The 23,912-nt window shown below is 44.4% G+C and overlaps 2 protein-coding genes across 3 annotated transcripts in view; both read right to left on the reverse strand.

Moving 5' to 3' along the window:
* Nucleotides 1-23,912, reverse strand: part of LOC311125099 (focal adhesion kinase 1-like) — a gene marked incomplete at its 5' end in the record, with an annotated part of 1,344,976 nt that overhangs the window by 344,266 nt on the left and 976,798 nt on the right. The window lies entirely within an intron of this gene.
* Nucleotides 1-23,912, reverse strand: part of LOC311110282 (CUB and sushi domain-containing protein 3-like) — a gene marked incomplete at its 3' end in the record, with an annotated part of 541,145 nt that overhangs the window by 263,641 nt on the left and 253,592 nt on the right. Inside the window, 7 exon segments of the mRNA XM_084152993.1 lie at nt 8,422-8,538; nt 12,441-12,629; nt 13,474-13,661; nt 13,955-14,093; nt 15,246-15,440; nt 16,753-17,079; nt 20,655-20,837. Of these exon segments, the coding sequence (XP_084009119.1) occupies nt 8,422-8,538; nt 12,441-12,629; nt 13,474-13,661; nt 13,955-14,093; nt 15,246-15,440; nt 16,753-17,079; nt 20,655-20,837 (1,338 nt within the window).

Here is a 23,912-nt window from a genome sequence, read left to right on the forward strand (position 1 = left end):
TCTAGAGGAGATCTGCATGGAGGAATGGACCAAAATACCAGCAACAGTGTGTGAAAACCTTGTGAAGACTTACGGAAAACGTTTGACCTGTTTCATTGCCAACAAAGGGTATATAACAAAGTATTGAGAAACTTTTGTTATTGACCAAATACTTATTTTCCACCATAATTTGCAAATAAATTCATAAAAAATCCTACAATGTGATTTTCTGGATTTTTTTTCCTCATTTTGTCTGTCATAGTTGACGTGTACCTATGATGAAAATTACAGGCCTCTCTCATCTTTTTAAGTGGGAGAACTTGCACAATTGGTGGCTGACTAAATACTTTTTTTCCCCACTGTATATATATATATATATATATATATATATATATATATATATATATATATATATATAGTATCTCACAAAAGTGAGTATACCCCTCACATTTTTGTAAATATTTGAGTATATCTTTTCATGTGACAACACTGAAGAAATGACACTTTGCTACAATGTAAAGTAGTGAGTGTACAGCTTGTATAACAGTGTAAATTTGCTGTCCCCTCAAAATAACACAACACACAGCCATTAATGTCTAAACCGCTGGCAACAAAAGTGAGTACACCCCTAAGTGAAAATGTCCAAATTGGGCCCAAAGTGTCAATATTTTGTTTGGCCACCATCATTTTCCAGCACTGCCTTAACCCTCTTGGGCATGGAGTTCACCAGAGCTTTACAGGTTGCTACTGGAGTCCTCTTCCACTCCTCCATGACGACATCACGGAGCTGGTGGATGTTAGAGACCTTGCACTCCTCCACCTTCGATTTGAGGATGCCCCACAGATGCTCAATAGGGTTTAGGTCTGGAGACATGCTTGGCCAGTCCATCACCTTTACCCTCAGCTTTTTTAGCAAGGCAGTGGTCGTCTTGGAGGTGTGTTTGGGGTTGTTATCATGTTGGAATACTGCCCTGCGGCCCAGTCTCAGAAGGGAGGGGATCATGCTCTGCTTCAGTATGTCACAGTACATGTTGGCATTCATGGTTCCCTCAATGAACTGTGGCTCCCCAGTGCTGGCAGCACTCATGCAGCCCCAAACCATGACACTCCCACCACCATGCTTGACTGTAGGCAAGACACACTTGTCTTTGTACTCCTCACCTGGTTGCCGCCACACACGCTTGACACCATCTGAACCAAATAAGTTGATCTTGGTCTCATCAGACCACAGGACATGGTTCCAGTAATCCATGTCCTTAGTCTGCTTGTCTTCAGCAAACTGTTTGCGGGCTTTCTTGTGCATCATCTTTAGAAGAGGCTTCCCTCTGGGACGACAGCCATGCAGACCAATTTGATGCAGTGTGCGGCGTATGGTCTGAGCACTGACAGGCTGACCCCACACTCCTTCAACCTCTGCAGCAATGCTGGCAGCACTCATATGTCTATTTCCCAAAGACAACCTCTGGATATGACGCTGAGCACGTGCACTCAACTTCTTTGGTCGACCATGGCGAGGACTGTTCTGAGTGGAACCTGTCCTGTTAAACCGCTACATGGTCTTGGCCACCGTGCTGCAGCTCAGTTTCAGGGTCTTAGCATTTACATTTTTTACATTTTAGTCATTTAGCAGACGCTCTTATCCAGAGCGACTTACAGTTAGTGAGTGCATTATTATTATTAATTTTTTTTCATTATTTTTTTTCATACTGGCCCCCCGTGGGAATCGAACCCACAACCCTGGCGTTGCAAACGGCATCCTCTACCAACTGAGCTACATCCCTACCGGCCATTCCCTCCCCTACCCTGGACGACGCTGGGCCAATTGTGCACCGCCCAATGGGTCTCCCGGTCGCGGCCGGCTACAACAGAGCCTGGATTCGAACCAGGATCTCTAGTGGCACAGCTAGTACTGCGGTGCAGTGCCTTAGACCACTGCGCCACTCGGGAGAGCAATTTAGCAATCTTCTTATAGCCCAGGCCATCTTTATGTAGAGCAACAATTCTTTTTTTTCAGATCCTCAGAGAGTTCTTTGCCATGAGGTGCCATGTTGAACTTCCAGTGACCAGTATGAGGGAGTGTGAGACACCAAATTTAACACACCTGCTCCCCATTCACACCTGAGACCTTGTAACACTAACGAGTCACATGACACCGAGGAGGGAAAATGGCTAATTGGGTCCAATTTGGACATTTTCACTTAGGGGTTTAGACATTAATGGCTGTGTGTTGAGTTATTTTGAGGGGACAGCAAATGTACACTGTTATACAAGCTGTACACTCACTATTTTACATTGTAGCAAAGTGTCATTTCTTCAGTGTTGTCACATGAATAGATATACTCAAATATTTACAAAAATGTGAGGGGTGTACTCACTTTTGTGAGATACTGTATACATTTTTATAAATTGATTTGCATTTTAATGAGGGAAATAAGTATTTGACCCCTCTGCAAAACACGACTTAGTACTTGGTGGCAAAACCCTTGTTGGCAATCACAGAGGTCAGACGTTTCTTGTAGTTGGCCACCAGGTTTGCACACATCTCAGGAGGGATTTTGTTCCACTCCTCTTTGCAGATCTTCTCCAAGTCATTAAGGTTTCGAGGCTGACGTTTGGCAACTCAAACCTTCAGCTCCCTCCACATATTTTCTATGGGATTAAGGTCTGGAGACTGGCTAGGCCACTCCAGGACCTTAATGTGCTCCTTCTTGAGCCACTCCTTTGTTGCCTTGGCCGTGGGTTTTGGGTCATTGTCATGCTGGAATACCCATCCACGGCCCATTTTCAATGCCCTGGTTGAGGGAAGAAGGTTCTCACCCAAGATTTGACGGTACATGGCCCCGTCCATCGTCCCTTTGATGCGGTGAAGTTGCCCTGTCCCCTTAGCAGAAAAACACCCCCAAAGCATAATGTTTCCACCTCCATGTTTGACGGTGGGGATGGTGTTCTTGGGGTCATAGGCAGCATTCCTCCTCCTCCAAACACGGCGAGTTGAGTTGATGCCAAAGAGCTCCATTTTGGTCTCATCTGACCACAACACTTTCACCCAGTTCTCCTCTGAATCATTCACATGTTCATTGGCAAACTTCAGACGGCCCTGTATATGTGCTTTCTTGAGCAGGGGGACCTTGCGGGCGCTGCAGGATTTCAGTCCTTCACGGCGTAGTGTGTTACCAATTGTTTTCTTGGTGACTATGGTCCCAGCTGCCTTGAGATCATTGACAAGATCCTCCCGTGTAGTTCTGGGCTGATTCCTCACCGTTCTCATGATCATTGCAACTCCACGAGGTGAGATCTTGCATGGAGCCCCAGTCCGAGGGAGATTGATAGTTATTTTGTGTTTCTTCGATTTGCGAATAATCGCACCAACTGTTGTTATCTTCTCACCAAGCTGCTTGGCGATGGTCTTGTAGCCCATTCCAGCCTTGTGTAGGTCTACAATCTTGTTCCTGACATCCTTGGAGAGCTCTTTGGTCTTGGCCATGGTGGAGTTTGGAATCTTATTGATTGATTGCTTCTGTGGACAGGTCTCTTTTACACAGGTAACAAGCTGAGATTAGGAGCACTCCCTTTAAGAGTGTGCTCCTAATCTCAGCTCGTTACCTGTATAAAAGACACCTGGGAGCCAGAAATCTTTCTGATTGAGAGGGGGTCAAAAACGTATTTCCCTCATTAAAATACTAATCAATTTATAACATTTTTGACTTGCGTTTTTCTGGATTTTTTTGTTGTTATTTTGTCTCTCACTGTTCAAATAAACCTACCATTAAAATTATAGACTGATCATTTCTTTGTCAGTGGGCAAACGTACAAAATCAGCAGGGGATCAAATACTTTTTTCCCACACTGTATATACACACATACACATACAGTGGGGAGAACATGTATTTGATACACTGCCGATTTTGCAGGTTTTCCTACTTACAAAGCATGTAGAGGTCTGTAATTTTTTATCATAGGTACACTTCAACTGTGAGAGACGGAATCTAAAGCAAAAATCCAGAAAATCACATTGTATGATTTTTAAGTAATTAATTTGCATTTTATTGCATGACATAAGTATTTGATACATCAGAAAAGCAGAACTTAATATTTGGTACAGAAACCTTTGTTTGCAATTACAGAGATCATACATTTCCTCTAGGTCTTGACTATGTTTGCACACACTGCAGCAGGGATTTTGGCCCACTCCTCCATACAGACCTTCTCCAGATCCTTCAGGTTTCGGGGCTGTCGCTGGGCAATACGGACTTTCAGCTCCCTCCAAAGATTTTCTATTGGGTTCAGGTCTGGAGACTGGCTAGGCCACTCCAGGACCTTGAGATGCTTCTTACGGAGCCACTCCTTAGTTGCCCTGTCTGTGTGTTTCGGGTCGTTGTCATGCTGGAAGACCCAGCCACGACCCATCTTCAATGCTCTTACTGAGGGAAGGAGGTTGTTGGCCAAGATCTCGCGATACATGGCCCCATCCATCCTCCCCTCAATACGGTGAAGTTGTCCTGTCCCCTTTGCAGAAAAGCATCCCCAAAGAATGATGTTTCCACCTCAATGCTTCACGGTTGGTTTAGACCAAAAAAGCTCTATTTTTGTCTCATCAGACCACATGCCCTTCTCCCATTCCTCCTCTGGATCATCCAGAGGAGGATGGTCATTGGCAAACTTCAGACGGGCCTGGACATGCGCTGGCTTGAGCAGGGGGACCTTGTGTGCGCTGCAGGATTTTAATCCATGACGGCGTAGTGTGTTACTAATGGTTTTCTTTGTGACTGTGGTCCCAGCACTCTTCAGGTCATTGACCAGGTCCTGCCGTGTAGTTCTGGGCTGATCCCTCACCTTCCTCATGATCATTGATGCCCCACGAGGTGAGATCCTGCATGGAGCCCCAAACCGAGGGTGATTGACGGTCATCTTGAACTTCTTCCATTTTCTAATAATTGCGCCAACAGTTGTTGCCTTCTCACCAAGCTGCTTGCCTATTGTCCTGTAGCCCATCCCAGGTTATTATTTTTTTTCATACTGGCCCCCCATGGGAATCGAACCCACAACCCTGGTGTTGCAAACGCCATGCTCTACCAACTGAGCTACATCCCTGCCGGCCATTCCCTCCCCTACCCTGGATCAATTGTGCGCCGCCCCATGGGTCTCCCGGTCGCGGCCGGCTACGACAGAGCCTGGATTCAAACCAGGGTCTCTAGTGGCACAGCTAGCACTGTGATGCAGTGCCTTAGACCACTACGCCACTCGGGAGTGCAGTCACAAAAACCATCAAGTGCTATGATGAAGCTGGCTCTCATGAGGACCGTCACTGGAAAGGAAGACCCAGACTTACCTCTGCTGCAAAGGATACATTTATTAGAGTTACCAGCCTCAGAAATCGGTAATTAACTACAGCTCAGAGTGCACCTCACAGAGTTCAAGTAACAGACACATCTCAACATCAACTGTTCAGAGGAGACTGCGTGAATCAGGCCTTCATGGTCGAATTGCTGTAAAGAAACCACTACTAAAGGACACCAATAAGAAGAATAGACTTGCTTGCGCCAAGAAACACGAGCAATGGGCATTAGACCGGTGGAAAACTGTCCTTTGGTCTGATGAGTCCAAATTTGAGATTTTTGGTTCCTACCGCCATGTCTTTGTGAGACGCAGAATAGGTGAACGGATAATCTCCGCATGTGTGGTTCCCACCGTGAAGCATGGAGGACGAGGTGTGATGGTGTGGGGGTGCTTTGCTGGTGAAACTGTCAGTGATTTATTTAGAATTCAAGGTACACTTAACCAGCATGGCTACCACAGCATTCTGCAGCGATACGCCATCCCATCTGGTTTGCGCTTAGCGGGACTATCATTTGTTTTTCAACAGGACAATGACCCAAAACACACCTCCAGGCTGTGTAAGGGCTATTTGACCAAGAAGGAGAGTGATGGAGCGCTGCATCAGATGACCTGGCCTCCACAGGATGAGTTGGACCGCAGAGTGAAGGAAAAGCAGCCAACAAGTGCTCAGCATATGTGAGAACTCCTTCAAGACTGTTGGAAAACCATTCCAGGTGACTACCTCATGAAGCTGGTTGAGAGAAGGCAAAGCTGTCATCAAGGCAAAGGGTGGCTACTTTGAAGAATCGATAATATAAAATATACACTGCTCAAAAAAATAAAGGGAACACTTAAACAACACAATGTAACTCCAAGTCAATCACACTTCTGTGAAATCAAACTGTCCACTTAGGAAGCAACACTGATTGACAATACATTTCACATGCTGTTGTACAAATGGAATAGACAACAGGTGGAAATTATAGGCAACTAGCAAGACACCCCCAATAAAGAAGTGGTTCTGCAGGTGGTGACCACAGACCACTTCTCAGTTCCTATGCTTCCTGGCTGATGTTTTGGTCACTTTTGAATGCTGGCGGTGCTTTCACTCTAGTGGTAGCATGAGACGGAGTCTACAACCCACACAAGTGGCTCAGGTAGTGCAGCTCATCCAGGATGGCACATCAATGCGAGCTGTGGCAAGAAGGTTTCCTGTGTCTGTCAGCGTAGTGTCCAGAGCATGGAGGCGCTACCAGGAGACAGGCCAGTACATCAGGAGACGTGGAGGAGGCCGTAGGAGGGCAACAACCCACCAGCAGGACCGCTACCTCCGCCTTTCTGCAAGGAGGAGCAGGAGGAGCACTACCAGAGCCCTGCAAAATGACCTCCAGCAGGCCACAAATGTGCATGTGTCTGCTCAAACGGTCAGAAACAGACTCCATGAGGGTGGTATGAGGGCCCGACGTCCACAGGTGGGGATTGTGCTTACAGCCCAACACCGTGCAGGACGTTTGGCATTTGCCAGAGAACACCAAGATTGGCAAATTTGCCACTGGCGCACTGTGCTCTTCACAGATGAAAGCAGGTTCACACTGAGCACATGTGACAGACGTGACAGAGTCTGGAGACGCCGTGGAGAACGTTCTGCTGCCTGCAACATCCTCCAGCATGACCGGTTTGGCGGTGGGTCAGTCATGGTGTGGGGTGGCATTTCTTTGGGGGGCCGCACAGCCCTCCATGTGCTCGCCAGAGGTAGCCTGACTGCCATTAGGTACCGAGATGAGATCCTCAGACCCCTTGTGAGACCATATGCTGATGCGGTTGGCCCTGGGTTCCTCCTAATGCAAGACAATGCTAGACCTCATGTGGCTGGAGTGTGTCAGCAGTTCCTGCAAGAGGAAGGCATTGATGCTATGGACTGGCCCGCCCGTTCCCCAGACCTGAATCCAATTGAGCACATCTGGGACATCATGTCTCACTCCATCCACCAACGCCACGTTGCACCACAGACTGTCCAGGAGTTGGCGGATGCTTTAGTCCAGGTCTGGGAGGAGATCCCTCAGGAGACCATCCGCCACCTCATCAGGAGCATGCCCAGGCGTCGCAGGGAGGTCATACAGGCACGTGGAGGCCACACACACTACTGAGCCTCATTTTGACTTGTTTTAAGGACATTACATCAAAGTTGGATCAGCCTGTAGTGTGGTTTTCCACTTTAATTTTGAGGGTGACTCCAAATCCAGACCTCCATGGGTTGATACATTTGATTTCCATTGATAATTTTTTGTGTGATTTTGTTGTCAGCACATTCAACTATGTAAAGAAAAAAGCATTTAATAAGATTATTTCATTCATTCAGATCTAGGATGTGTTGTTTAAGTGTTCCCTTTATTTTTTGGAGCAGTGTATTTTTATTTGTTTAACACTTTTTTGGTTAATACATTATTCCATATGTGTTATTTCATAGTTTTATGTCTTCACTATTATTCTACAATGTTGAAAATAGTAAAAATAAAGAAAAACACTGGAATGAGTAGGTGTGTCCAAACTTTTAACTGGTACTGTATGTCAAAAAGAGTTATGATGGGTCACATTCCATTATGAATACCTCATGTTTGTAGTATCATAAGAACATTATGGGATTATAGGCATAACAGAATTAGAGTGTTAGCTACCTAAGAGCATTCAATATATGTTCTCAAACTTTAATTTAAAAGTCAGCACCTACGCTGTTGGCTAATTCCAGACACGGATAGCTCAGTCTTGACTGGACAGCTTGGGGGCCATTCTAGACTAATAGGGAGAGGAGCTCAGGGAGGACGCCAATCTAGACCAATAGGGAGAGGAGCTCAGGGAGGACGCTAAGCTAACCAAGGCTTACCTTTGCCGATCTAGACCAATAGGGAGAGGAGCTCAGGGAGGACGCCAATCTAGACCAATAGGGAGAGGAGCTCAGGGAGGACGCTAAGCTAGACCAATAGGGAGAGGAGCTCAGGGAGGACGCTAAGCTAACCAAGGCTTACCTTTGCCGATCTAGACCAATAGGGAGAGGAGCTCAGGGAGGACGCCAATCTAGACCAATAGGGAGAGGAGCTCAGGGAGGACGCTAAGCTAACCAAGGCTTACCTTTGCCGTGGCTGACCTCCACCGTCCAGGTACAGTTGAGTGAGCTAGGATACATCTCAGGGTATCCAGGGGACAGGATGGTGCCGCCGGGCCCTCGCACGTCCCCTCCACACAACGCTGGGGAACATACAGGGTGAAACACTTTATTGTCCATGTTTTTGCAGAGAACAGAAATATGCCCTTTCCTGCAGTCAAATGACCTAGTGGCCCCATGGGTGGAATGTTATTAATATCTTTCATAATTTATAAAAAATATTTACTTTTTTTACGCCGAAAATCCGGAGTTTATATGTTAAACAGTTTTGTTAGAATTTCAGTCTTCTGTGATGTATATAAAGTGTAATATTGGGATGCAAACTCAAAATGTTATGTATTTCAACTCTATATCTGACATTGTACAGGTGTCTTCTTTATTTCAAGCCCATAACCATGTGTGTGAGGTGTATACTTTTATTTCAAAGTAGATTGGTTTAAGACTACCAAGAAACACTCTGTGTGACCCTGATTTAGCCCACTGCAGTAAAAAGGTGAACTCAACCCTCTGAGTCACAAACAACCAGAGCGGTAATCTTGGAGCAGATTTAGGGGTTAAGTGCCTTGCCTAAGGGGGCAATAGCGGCCATGTCATGGACAAACAGTGACCCTCAGTGTAAAGCGAAGTCAGTTTGGCATGTTTTATCTGATGTGATGTTGTTTTGTATCTCTTGAGGGAGATTGAGGAAGTGAAACCTCTCTTCTTCTCTTCCTCCTCTTAACCTCTCCTCTCTTCCTTCTCACCAGGCACTTGTACTTATCTGTCCCAGACAGATGCAGCGCTGTATCAATAATAAATGGAGCAACTTCTTTAGAGCACTTAATACAAAGCCTTATCGTACAGGGAAATGTGGACAACAACACTGATCTTATTCTGTTCCTCACTCGTCTCTCTCTTTCCTCTCCCCATCCCCTCATTCTCCCTCTCTCTCTCACTCTCTGAGCAAGAAATGAACCAAACAAGATTTTTTTTAATTTTGACATGCTGTGCCCTCAATTTCTATACCCAAGAACCCCAAATATCAACATTTCAGCATATGTGACTCGTTTCAGGAAACTAGGTGTATGTCGTGCGTCACTACTTCACAGGAGAGCCATTTGAACGTAAACTTATTTCTTTATCAAAATGCGTTTTTTTTGGAACATGTGAACTTTCATGTGCCTTACTAACAAACTTGGTTGCCATCTGTAAATACGAATACAATTGTTAAATTACGAGCACATTTGGTTTAGCCACAGAAAAATACAGCAACCTTCCCGCTAGCCATGATTGACTGAGATAATGAGTGGGTTGGACATGCCGAGAGATGAGTTTGGATTGGTCTGCCATGTTGCACACTTGTGTCTATTTGAGCTGGTCAGTATGTGTAGGTAATCCTGTCTAACGCTGTTTAAAAATATATATATATTGCGTTGTAGAACTGCATAAGTGTTGCTCTCCACTTTCTGGAGGACCGAGTTTTGGAATTAGAGTATGATAGCTAAGGAGATGGAGAAAACACGTCTCCGGATTACATCTTCAAACTAAGGGCAACCATGGCATCCATGACAGAGACTGAGAAGTGTCCGTCCATGTATACGGGTAAGATAGTCTAGCTAGCTACATTTTCATATATTACACGTTTCTAATTTTGTCAGAAAGTAGTTTTCATTTCAAGTTAAAGTGTACTGTTACCTAGCTAGCTAACATTAGCTGGCTGGCTCGCTAGCTAACGTTATGTGTATGATCTGTGTAGTAATATTATCCGTATCTCAGAGCCATTTTCTTTGCTAGTTATATCCAAATGTTAGCTAGCTAACATTGAACCTGGTTGGTTAGCTACCTGCAGATTCATGCAGGGTAGTAACGTCATGGCTAATTGTTTAGCTAGCTAGCTAAAGCTTAAGAGGGTGTGAACGATGCTGAATGGGTGGAGACAAAGAAGGGCTCTCCAGTAGTAGTACCAAAACATTCAAAGGCCATTTTCTCAAAAGTGTCGTTACAAGTTTATCAACTTTCAAAGCAGAATTACTTCCCCATTGATCCTCAACTGTAGTGTATAATATACAATTTTCTAGCTCTGAGTCTCTACTTTTATCCAATGTAAAAAACACAATTCCAAATGTTGCTACATAAGACCGATTTGAACCGGTCGGTCACATATCAGGTCCCTCATTTGTATGCCCTGGTATGGAGACCACATCCTCCCCACTATTCCACTTAGATCAGATTCCCCAACCCTCCACCCGCCACCCTCTTACCCCCAATGCATACATAAAAGCCTTCAGAGTCATAACAGGAGGCAGGGGAGGTGAGATGACAAGTTAAAGTGCAGGTAAAGGGTGCTCCCTGATCCCTAATCTTGTGAGGAGATCAGTTCCTATCAGGCCAAGCAGCCATCACAGCAAATTACCTCTGTGATTCACCTGCACATACAGCCTAATGGCCTGGAATTGAATTGCATTGTCTCAGTTTAGCTTACTCCCTGGAAAAGAAAATAGATCTCTGAAATCTAAACACGGAGAGACGAACGAGCTAAAAGGTTTTGTCAGCCCCAGAGTCGTTGGGCTGGTTCTCTTTCACCAGGCAGCCAATTTACATGAACTGTCATTGACTCAAGTATTGACCAACCACTCTTGTAGGCTAAATATCTCAGCACAAAAACACAATTCAGACCTACAGCAGTTTTGTCAGTAGGCAGTTTGGCACTATCTTTGGCATTATATCATATGAGAGAATATTTAAACTAATCAAGGCCTGTTGAAAGTGATAGCTCAAGATTTGATAACTCATGTTTTGATAACTAAAGATTTTGCACATACTGTAGATCTAGATCAAGGCTCTCCAACCCTGTTCCTAAACTCCAACCCTGTTCCTGGAGAGCTACAGTCCTGTATGTTTTAACTCCAACCGTGTTCCTAAACTCCAACCCTGTTCCTGGAGAGATACCGTCCTGTAGGTTTAAACTCCAACCCTGTTCCTGGAGAGATACCGTCCTGTAGGTTTAAACTCCAACCCTGTTCCTGGAGAGATACCGTCCTGTAGGTTTAAACTCCAACCCTGTTCCTGGAGAGATACCATCCTGTAGGTTTAAACTCCAACCGTGATCCTGGAGAGATACCGTCCTGTAGGTTTAAACTCCAACCCTGTTCCTGGAGAAATACCGTCCTGTAGGTTTAAAATCCAACCCTGTTCCTGGAGAGATACCGTCCTGTAGGTTTAAACTCCAACCCTGTTCCTAGAGAGATACCCTCCTGTAGGTTTTCGCTCTGACCCCAGTTGGAACTAAACTGATTCAGCTTATCAACCAGCTAATTATTAGAATCAGGTGTGCTAGATAACCTACAGGAGGGTAGCTCTCCAGGAACATGGCACTAGCCTGGTGGTCAGATATGTACTATGGAGAGGCCTGATCTAGACTACAGCACTAGCCTGGTGGTCAGATATGTACTATGGAGAGGCCTGATCTAGACTACAGCACTAGCCTGGTGGTCAGATATGTACTATGGAGAGGCCTGATCTAGACTAGAGCACTAACCTGGTGGTCAGATATGTACTATGGAGAGGCCTGATCTAGACTACAGCACTAGCCTGGTGGTCAGATCTGTACTATGGAGAGGCCTGATCTAGACTACAGCACTAGCCTGGTGGTCAGATATGTACTATGGAGAGGCCTGATCTAGACTACAGCACTAGCCTGGTGGTCAGATATGTACTATACAAACGACATGTGTTTTAGACCACTTCTGATGTGTTCAGCACTAGAATGACCATGACATGTGAGTAAAGCACAAACACATCTGGTAAACAGGCTAGTAGTATTCTGCCACAACCTTGGTCACCATGGCTACATTCCATACCATGAAAAATAAACAGATACCTGCACACTATTGAATGCTTCCGCAGTTCATGACTTAGCCTTATGTACCCTGCACCTGAAAGTCACTGGATGTGCATATCTAAACTTGTTTTGGACTGATTTAAACTAGTTTGAACTGGTCCATACCATCACAGGTGGGCAGAGGGTGGCTCCACCAGTGGTTTTTCTCACAGACCAGAGGTTCCTCGTGGCTCAGCCTGTATCCAGGGTCACAGCCGAACGACACAGTCGAACCGATGGTGAAGTCTTGACCGTAACGCAACCCGTTGAGCGGGAAGCCCGGGTCCTGGCAGGAGTAGGTGTCCACGGTCACGCCTGAAGAGAAAATGTTATGGGGTCAACAACATCAAACGTCTAATACAGGGATTATGAAGCTGTAACAGTTTGAAATCAGAGTTAGAGTTAAAACTATGGTTAGGGCTAGGAGTTTGTCCTGACCACATGATCTGACCAGGAACACCCGGGTCACTAAACTAGACTAGTAGTATGGTAGATGATGTGACCAGGAACACCCGGGTCACTAAACTAGACTAGTACTATGGTAGATGATGTGACCAGGAACACCCGGGTCACTAAACTAGACTAGTACTATGGTATATGATGTGACCAGGAACACCCGGGTCACTAAACTAGACCAGTACTATGGTAGATGATGTGACCAGGAACACCCGGGTCACTAAACTAGACTAGTACTATGGTAGATGATGTGACCAGGAACACCCGGGTCACTAAACTAGACCAGTACTATTGTAGATGATGTGACCAGGAACACCCGGGTCACTAAACTAGACTAGTACTATGGTAGATGATGTGACCAGGAACACCCGGGTCATTAAACTAGACTAGTACTATGGTAGATGATGTGACCAGAAACACCCGGGTCACTAAACTAGACTAGTACTATGGTAGATGATGTGACCAGGAACACCCGGGTCACTAAACTAGACTAGTACTATGGTAGATGATGTGACCAGGAACACCCGGGTCACTAAACTAGACTAGTACTATTGTAGATGATGTGACCAGGAACACCCGGGTCACTAAACTAGACTAGTACTATGGTAGATGATGTGACCAGGAACACCCGGGTCACTAAACTAGACTAGTACTATGGTAGATGATGTGACCAGGAACACCCGGGTCACTAAACTAGACTTACTCTCATAGATTATTTTAAATCCACTGTTGGAGCGGCTGTTGTCGGTGGTGAAGAGCATGTACAGGTGGTTAGTACTGCTGAACAGGAACTGGGGCACCTGGGTACCGTTGAACGAGCCGACCAGAGGAGAGAGCAGGTTGGGCCCATCGTGGATCTCCAGAAAGTCATAGCCCAGCTCTGTCTGAAACCTGGACCAATGACAGAGGAGGAATTATGAATTATGAAATATATTCATTTGATTGACTTGTGATAAAACATATTCAGTGGTACAGTTGGGGCAGTTGCATAAACTTTGATTAAGCCTACTACTACGCTAAAGAGCACTTTCAAAGGAGACTTTATAAATATACAATAAATAAGCAATACGATTCCATTCCGGGTGCATTCATTGATGCAGAAATCCATTTTCCGTATTCAACAGTTTGGGAATGCTAATAGAATATAATATAATACATTGAACAACTTAATAATGGACAAGTACTTGTCAAAGGTGATCTTGATGGAGCGTCCGGGCTCGGTCTCGATGACCCACTCACAGCTGAGGGAGCCCTTATAGTATCCAGGCCACCCTGGGGACAGGATCACCCCACTGGGAGCGGAGAAGTGGCCTCCGCAGGGGGCTATGGAGGGGAGGGGGGAGAGAGATTTTTAAGAGTTTAGAGAGAGAGAGAGAGTTTTAAATACCTCAAAATGCCCTGCTTAATGATCTAATCTGGCAAACAGTATCATACAGTGTACTGTAGATGTTACAAGGGTAGCTAGGCTAACATGAGGCTCTTTATTCCTGCCCATATGAGTGATGTCACAACAGCATCAGGGCCATAAGGTGCAGGGTGAATGACTGACAGGAAGTCTGATTAAAGGTGACTGGTTGGCCTACATTACCCTTGTTTCCTGTCCCCGGTCCCCAAGCGTCCCTCAGCCTTCCCTAGCATCCTCCACATACAGGTGAGTGTCCCCTAGCATCCTCCACATACAGGTGAGTGTCCCCTAGCATCCTCCACATACAGGTGAGTGTCCACTAGCATCCTCCACATACAGGTGAGTGTCCACTAGCATCCTCCACATACAGGTGAGTGTCCACTAGCATCCTCCACATACAGGTGAGTGTCCCCTAGCATCTTCCACATACAGGTGAGTGTCCACTAGCATCCTCCACATACAGGTGAGTGTCCCCTAGCATCCTCCACACACAGGTGAGTGTCCCCTAGCATCTTCCACATACAGGTGAGTGTCCACTAGTATCTTCCAAATACAGGTGAGTGTCCCCTAGCATCCTCCACATATAGGTGAGTGTCCCCTAGCATCTTCCACATACAGGTGAGTGTCCCCTAGCATCTTCCACATACAGGTGAGTGTCCCCTAGCATCCTCCACATACAGGTGAGTGTCCCCTAGCATCTTCCACATACAGGTGAGTGTCCACTAGCATCTTCCACATACAGGTGAGTGTCCACTAACATCTTCCACATACAGGTGAGTGTCCACTAGCATCTTCCACATACAGGTGAGTGTCCACTAGCATCTTCCACATACAGGTGAGTGTCCACTCCGCTTACACTCACTTAGGCTTTTGTATGTGTCAGGAACAGGGTAACTGCCCTAAAATACATGCATGTACGGACGTGCACATGCACACACAGGCACACACACGCACACACAATCACATACACATACACACACACGCATGCACACACACTTACACACAACCACACACACACACACACACACACACGCAGTCTGTCCTCTCCTCAGGGAGACCAGGATAATTACCTTCACATTTAGGGATGGGTCCGCTCCACATCACCTTGCCATTGTCCAGCTCGCAGCTGATGGTCTGGGTCCCCTGGGTCTTAATGAAGCCGTCCTCACAGATCACTGAGATGGAGCTGCCCAGCTGGAAGTTGTCGCCGAAGCGCCTCGCATTTATCGGGATGCCTGGGTCGGGACACTCGTTGTGGCCGAACGCTGAAAACACATGGGCAAAACGTTTTGATCTCGCTTTGCCAGATGTAACCGGCGTCACTGTGCTGCTAATTGATTTGTTTCCTCATCTGTCCCTGTCGCATTACTCCAACCAGCGATGCTTTGATCGCACACCCACGTTACTGCTAGCTTATAAACTTACAAACCAGTTGTGTCACTGAAAATGATCTGATTCAATGGCGCAAATTGGTGACACTTCAAGCTGTGGGGTGAGTTTATCATGGTACGATCCACATTTTTGTATTTGAGATGCCTGAGCGGTTGGGGCGAGGCTAGCTATGGTCTGAGTTGGTTGCTCTAATTTAGAGTAGGATTGGAAAGACTCACAGAAGCCACCACTTCACTTCTAGTGACGACAGCATAGATGGAGCATAGACCTTGTTACAAAGGGGACGTTGAAAGGGCTCTATTGTTAAGCATTATCCGACGCGAGACGATAGTCAAAGCACTTCACGACATGAAAACAACCACTTTCCCATTCTAAAAAGGGTGCTTATTATTGTACTTGTAGTGCTAGTGACCTCAAAGCTATTTTGTCAGAACTTTATGAAGTGTAGAGGGGATTTAATCCCTGGAGGAAGATGTCTTCCAACTAAAACGGCCTTTAACTCTTCTTACAATAGCCTCGCAGGCCAAGTCAGACTGACTGACTGATGGATGTCTTGTGACAGAAAGCCCGCCAGTCGAACATAACATCAGTGGAACACTGCTCAATCATGTCACTGACAGTTCCTTAATAAAATAACATCGAGTCTGGTTGTCAGGCAGAAAGGCCAGCCCCTACAATTGTTCCTAATGACTTGGGCCTTTTATGCACAAAGGATACATGGCCTCGTTTTTCTCCCACATTCTTTTGACAGAAGTGATGGATTGGCGTGACATTTTGTGTCTCCTTCAGAAAGCAACCGTTACGAGGCCATTTTGAAAAGGATAACCATAACCGTGAGGGCAAAGCCGATTGGGTGGAAATTGACTAAGCCCTTTTGTGATGACAAAAAATAATTGACACAGACATGAGATAGGTCAGGGTTGGGCAAATATCAAAGGATCCAATCAGGACAAGATATACAGGACTATGGTCATTACTGTAAAGTCACCACAAGATGCCACAAAACAATATATTTTGGTTACAGCTAACATTACCAAGGGCCAAACTCAATTGCACCTGGATTATGGCAGAGTAACCATGGAAATACCGCAAACATGGGGTTCAACTGAACTGAGTCCTAATCAACTAACGATGACAAATCAAATGAAGAACAGCACAGAACACTATGTCAAGGGTGAAACCTACTGCTGTAGGTGATGTTGAACCCTCGTCCGGCCATGGAGTGGTCGGCCTGGAACTCCAGCCTCAGTAGGTTGGTGTTACTGTCGAGGTGGGAGGGCGACTCGGCCCCCGTGAAGCGCCCCAGGACGGTGGCGTCCAGCAGCTCGCCGTCCTTCACGGTGAGGAAGTCGTAAGGCGCCTCCAGGTCAAAGTCGTTGAAGGCCAGGTGGATGCGGCTGCCGGGTTCCGATAGGATCAGCCACACGCAGTTCATGTTGTTGCTGTAGCCTTCTGGGTAGTCGGGTGATAGGACCGTGCCCATTGGCGCTGTGAAGTTGGACAGGCATGGGACTGTGGAGGAGAGGGATATGGGCAAAGAGAACAGACGACGTGACCTCACTTTTTAATGCCCGTAACTGTATGTAGCAGAAATTGATGAAACATCTGTTAATATGGTACATGGTATCAACATTATATTCTACAGAGGTCTGTTTTCATTAGTTTTGATTACAGCAATGCAGTGATAAGACACTGACATAACTGTAGATTGATATGGCAGACAATACTCTACCCTCTACCAAGACTCTACCCTCTACCAAGACACTACCCTCTACCAAGACACTACCCTCTACTAAGACTCTACCCACTACCAAGACACTACCCTCTACCAAGACTCTATCCTCTACCAAGACTCTATCCTCTACCAAGACTCTATCCTCTAACAAGACTCTATCCTCTAACAAGACTCTATCCTCTAACAAGACTCTATCCTCTACCAAGACTCTACCCCCTACCAAGACTCTATCCTCTAACAAGACTCTATCCTCTAACAAGACTCTATCCTCTAACAAGACTCTACCCTCTACCAAGACTCTACCCTCTAACAAGACTCTACCCTCTACCAAGACTCTATCCTCTAACAAGACTCTACCCTCTACCAAGACTCTATCCTCTAACAAGACTCTACCCTCTACCAAGACTCTATCCTCTAACAAGACTCTACCCTCTACCAAGACTCTACCCTCTAACAAGACTCTACCCTCTACCAAGACACTACCCTCTAACAAGACTCTACGCACTACCAAAACACTACCCACTTTATATTTGTAAATACAATCATACTTGACATAGCACATTAATTATCATACTGTATATTTTATTGTGTACATACAGTGCCTTCAGAAATTATTCACACCCCTTGACTTTTTTTTCACATTTTGTTGTGTTACAGCCTGAATTTAACATTGATTAAATTGATATGTTGTGTCACCCCATAATGTCAAAGTGGAATTATGTTTTTAGAGATGTTTACAAATTAATTAAAACTGAATAGCTGAAATGTCTTGAGTCAATAAGTACAGTGGCTTGCGAAAGTATTCACCCCTTTGACATTTTTCCTATTTTGTTGCCTTACAACCTGGAATTTAAATGGATTTTTGGGGGGTTTGTATCATTTGATTTACACAACATGCCTACCACTTTGAAGATGCAAAATATTTTTTGGGGTGAAACAAACAAGAAATAAGCCAAAAAACTGAAAACTTGAGAGTGCATAACTATTCACCCCCCCAGTCAATACTTTGTAGAGCCACCTTTTGCAGCAATTACAGCTCAAGTCTCTTGGGGTATGTCTCTATAACCTTGGCACATCTAGCCACTGGGATTTCTGCCCATTCTTCAAGGCAAAACATCTCCTTCAATTTGGATAGGTTCCGCTGGTGTACAGCAATCTTTAAGTCATACCACAGATTCTCAATTGGATTGAGGTCTGGGCTTTGACTAGGCCATTCCAAGACATTTAAATGTTTCCACTTAAACCACTCGAGTGTTGCTTTAGCAGTATGCTTAGGGTCATTGTCCTGCTGGAAGGTGAACCTCTGTCCCAGTCTCAAATCTCTGGAAGACTGAAACAGTTTTCCCTCAAAAATGTCCCTGTATTTAGCGCCATCCATCATTCCTTCAATTCTGACCAGTTTCTCAGTCCCTGCCGATGAAAAACATCCCCACAGGATGGTGTTCTCGGGGTGATGAGAGGTGTTGGGTTTGCACCAGACATAGCATTTTCCTTGGCCAAAAAGCTCAATTTTAGTCTCATCAGACCAGAGTACCTTCTTCCATATGTTTGGGGAGTCTCCCACTTGCCTTTTGGCGAACACCAAACGTGTTTGCTTATTTTTTTCTTAAAGCAATGGCTTTTTTCTGGCCACTCTTACGTAAAGCTCAGCTCTGTGGAGTGTACGGCTTAAAGTGGTCCTATGGACAGATACTCCAATCTCCGCTGTGGAGCTTTGCAGCTCCTTCAGGGTTATCTTTGGTCTCTTTGTTGCCTCTCTGATTAATGTCCTCCTTGCCTGTTCTGTGAGTTTTGGTGGGCAGCCCTCTTTTGGCAGGTTTGTTGTGGTGCCGTATTCTTTCCATTTTTTAATAATGTATTTAATGGTGCTCCGTGGGATGTTCAAAATTTCAGATATTTTTTATAACCCAACCCTGATCTGTACTTCTCCACAACTTTGTCCCTGACCTTTTTGGAGAGCTCCTTGGTCTTCGTGGTGCCGCTTGCTTGGTGATGCCCCTTGCTTTGTGGTGTTGCAGACTCTGGGGCCTTTCAGAACAGGTGTATATATACTGAGATCATGTGACACTTAGATTGCACACAGGTGGACTTAATTTAACTAATTATGTGACTTCTGAAGGTAATTGGTTGCACCAGATCTTATTTAGGGGCTTCATAGCAAAGGGGGTGAGTACATATGCACTCAACACTTTTCCGTTATTTATTTTTTAGAATATTTTGAAACAAGTAATTATTTTCATTTCACTTCACCAATTTGGACTATTTTGTGTATGTCCATGACATGAAATCCAAATAAAAACCCATTTAAATTACAGGTTGTAATGCAACAAAATAGGAAAAAATGCCAAGGGGGATGAATACTTTTGCAAGGCACTGTAAATGAGATGTCTCTATTATTTGAGTATCTATTCAGTTTATAAGTTAAATTAGCTGCTCTGAGACTTACTGATCTACAATCAGGCTCAACATGTAGTGTATACAAAGGGTTGCCTCCTTTTGAAGTTGCGCCAGAGATTTTCTGGAAAGCTCAAAGAAAGCTATTATTATGCATATTACTTCTTCTATGACTTGTATTTTTTATTCTTATTATTGATGTTGATTATTGTAATGCAATGTTGAGGGAGATAGCACGTAAGCATTTCGCTGCACTTGCTGTAAACGGTGTAAATGACGAATACAATTTGATTTGATAAGTATAAAGTACAATTCCAAGTTTTCTTCTATGTGCTGTGTTTCTAACAAACACTATATATACATACATATATGGTCATATAAAATACACCTGGTCAAAAGTATGTGGACACCCCTTCAAATTAGTGGATTCGGCTATTTCAGCCACACCCGTTGCTGACAGTTGTAAAAAAATCGAGCACACACAGCCATGCAATTTCCATAGACAAACATTGGCAGTAGAATGGCCTCACTGAAGAGCTCAGTGACTTTCAACATGGCACCGTCATAGGACGCCACCTTTCCAACAAGTCAGTTCATCAAAGTGCATAACGCGTAAAAATTGTCTGTCTGGTTTTCTGATCCACACCTCTACCTTTTTGTTTAAGGTATGTGTGACCAACAGATGCATATCTATATTCCAAGTCATGTGAAATCTATAGATTAGGGCCTAATTTATTTATTTCAATTGACTGATTTCCTTCTATGAACTGTAACTCACTAAACCTTTGAAATTGTGGCATGTTGCGTTTTTTTTTTTTTCAGCGTAGTATAGGGCATATATAGAGCTCTGTTAAAAAGTAGTGCCATTTGGGATTCAGACTCATTTTGATGAAAAAAGAAGACAAACAAGCCCAGACATTAGATGTGATTTAGATGTGATTTAGATGTTCATACTCACAGATGCACATGGGAATGTTGGCCGACCACTGGTTGTTGTTCTGGCATGATATGGTCCTCTCCCCGATGAGCTCGAACCCAAATTGACACTCGAAGCGCAGGATGCCCCCATTCAGGAAGCTGTCACCTTCCCTTATCCCATAGAGGGGCGTACCAGGGTCCCCACAACTCTCCTTGTCGATTTCTGTGGAAAACAGTGACAAAATCATAGCCCTCGTGAGCATATTACAGTTGACAGTATAGTTTGTTTTATTGAATGGGTAAATGTGTCTTGTGTCTGTCTACCATCAAACAATCATAGCATCGTGCTTTCCAGTTCAATTCACACCATGAGGTATTTATAGTAGTAACAAAGAGGTTGGAACAATAATCAGGCTATATTTAGAACAAACACTGTACAGGCAACAATCACAAGGAGTTGGTGATCATTCTCTCACCCTTTCAGACAGAAAATACTTCGTTATCTTCAGTGTAGAATAATACAGTTATACGGCCTTATTTGATATTTTCTATGTCCATGTTTGAGAAGGTGAAAAGGGAGATGATAGGAGAGTTCTTTGGTGTGTTTTGTAATCCCTACTACACTAAGTAAACAGGTGAATCCTCCCTAACACTGTACCTGTGTCTATTCAGATAAGCATGACAAAGCATGCAGAGCCTCTCGCTCCCTGAATGCACCAGCACAGCAGGCGGGAAGCCACAAAGACGTAACTACCCCACACACCTCACCCATCCTGGGTCACCACAGCCAGATAACACCCCAGATTGGCCTGGCTGGTTCCCTCGGAGCATGTGGGTGTGGGGAGGAGCTATAATGCATCTTCTCAGACGTCCTTCGCCACTGCTCAGAGTTGAACCCTGAACCCTGGAGCTCTCTCAAACGATAAGGGAACAAAAAACTCCTCTAAATTAAATTCAAGGCAGGATTAATGTTGTGTTGGATCACGTCAGCGGCTCGTGGGAGTGTGGGGGGGGTTATTTCAGCCGTGGTGTAATGGAAGTCTTTGCAAAGCGTGATATATTGCATTAATTTCAATCATGACACCCTCTTTTTGGGAACCACAATACCTACCGCACTGACTGCCTGGGCTGGGCTGTTCAATCAGTAGGGATGAAGGAGGGAGGGAGGGAGGGAGGGAGGGAGGGAGGGAGGGAGGGAGGGAGGGACAGGCCTGGGAACGTTAGAGCATATTTACTGCTCTGTGTTTTACAACATCAGAAAAGATGGAGAACAAATTGCTTTAGAGCAGCGCACATCGCATCTGAATAATGCCTAGCGACAGAATGTTGAACACTAAGGTCAGCTTTGTCTGTGGGGAGATGGTCAATTGTTATATCCTACCTGGAGTGGGCATATGTGTTTATTAGCACAATTATGACTGTATGTTTCCAGGAACTGCCAGGCAAATTGTAAAAAGATATTGCCAAGCCTATACGTATGTAAGTTATGTAACACACACAAATAAGGCCTGAATGGGGCATTGTCCATTCCTAGATATACAAGTACATGTATTGCCAGTCAACAATACTAGCTATCACAGAATTCAAAACTCATAGGAAGTATGAACCACATTGTAAATGCAAATAAGGGAAGAATATGACATTGTAAGCCTACTCCTCATGTATGCTAATTTCAATACTACTTCTGAGATTTACTTTTCATTAATCTTGGCTAAGAATGTCTCATTAAGCTAGACTTACCCGTCCCTGAGAATTACAGTCCAATCAGAATGACACGGGGAGCCAGTATGAAAAATGTATGCACTCACTAATTGTAAGTCGCTCTGGATAAGAGAGTCTGCTAAATTACTGAAAAATGAAGTTTATTCAAAGGCCGATGTGGACCTAGAGAAAATACAATCTCAAAGATGAGTCACTAACATAGATTCAAACAACAGCAAAGGAGCCATGTTAGTATAAGCCCACATCCTAGTTAACTATTCTAATGATCTGAGATTTTGAAAGTCTAAGCAATATGCTACAATGAGTCCTGTTGATTAAAACTGATCTGGTACTGGTACTTCCTGTAAATAGCTCCATTATTGTGTATTTTATTCCTTGTGTTACTATTGTTGTTTTATTTTTTATTTTTTACCTCTACATCGTTGGGAAGGTCTTGTAAGCAAGCATTTCACGGTTAAGTCTACACCCGATGTATTCGGCGCATGTGGCAAATACAATTTGATTGATTGATTGGAACTTAACCAACTTAAAATTATTCAAAATATTTTTTTGTGACTCATTTCAGGAAACTAGGCATATTTTTAGTCATTTAGCAGACGCTCTTATCCAGAGCAACTTACATGAGCAATTAGGGTTAAGTGCCTTGCTCAAGGGCACATCGACAGATCTTCACCTAGTCGGCTCAGGGATTAGAACCAGCGACCTTTCGGTTACTGGCACAACGCTCTTAACCACTAAGCTACCTGCACGTCACTACTTCACAGGAGCGCCATTTGAACGTAAACCTTTTTTTTATTTTTATGAAAATGCATTTTGGGGCATAAATGCCTTCTGGAACATGTGAACTTTCATGTGCCTTAATAACAAACTTGTATGCCATCTGTAAATACGAATAAAATTGTTAAAGTACGAGCCTAGTTGGTTTAGCCATGGAAAAAGACAGCAACCTTCATGAGTGGGCTGGACATGCCGAGAGATGAGTTCGGATTGGTCTGCCATGTAGCATGCTTCTGTCTATAATATGAGCTGGTCACTATGTGTAGGTAATCCTTTCTAACGTGCTTGTTTTTAAAGATATCACGTAGTAGAACTGCATAAGTGCTGCTCTCCGCTTTCTGGAGGACCGAGTTTTGAAATCAGTGGAATTAGAGTACGATAGCTAAGGAGATGGAGAAAATTCTGGCGTTTGATTGCAAATATGCAGACAGAGTCAAAAAGAGAACACACAGAAGGCTGTTGTATAAAACACCTGTCTCCGGATTACATCTTCAAACTAAGGGCAACCATGGCATCCGTGACAGAGAGGGAGAAGCGTCCATCCATGTATACGGGTAAGAGTGTCTAGCTAGCTACATTTTCAGATATTACATGTTTCTCATTTTGTCAGAAAGTCGTTATCATTTCAAGTTAAAGTGTACTGTTAGCTAGCTAGCTAACGTTAGCTGGCTGGCTAGCTAGCTAACATTACGTGTATGATCTGTGTAGTAATATTATTCATATCTCAGAGCCATTTGCATTGCTAGTTATAGCCTAATGTTAGCTAGCTAACATTGGACCTGGTTGGTTAGCTACCTGC

Source organism: Coregonus lavaretus (genome assembly GCF_964263955.1).
Source record: "Coregonus lavaretus genome assembly, chromosome: 3".
Lineage (NCBI taxonomy): Eukaryota > Metazoa > Chordata > Actinopteri > Salmoniformes > Salmonidae > Coregonus > Coregonus lavaretus.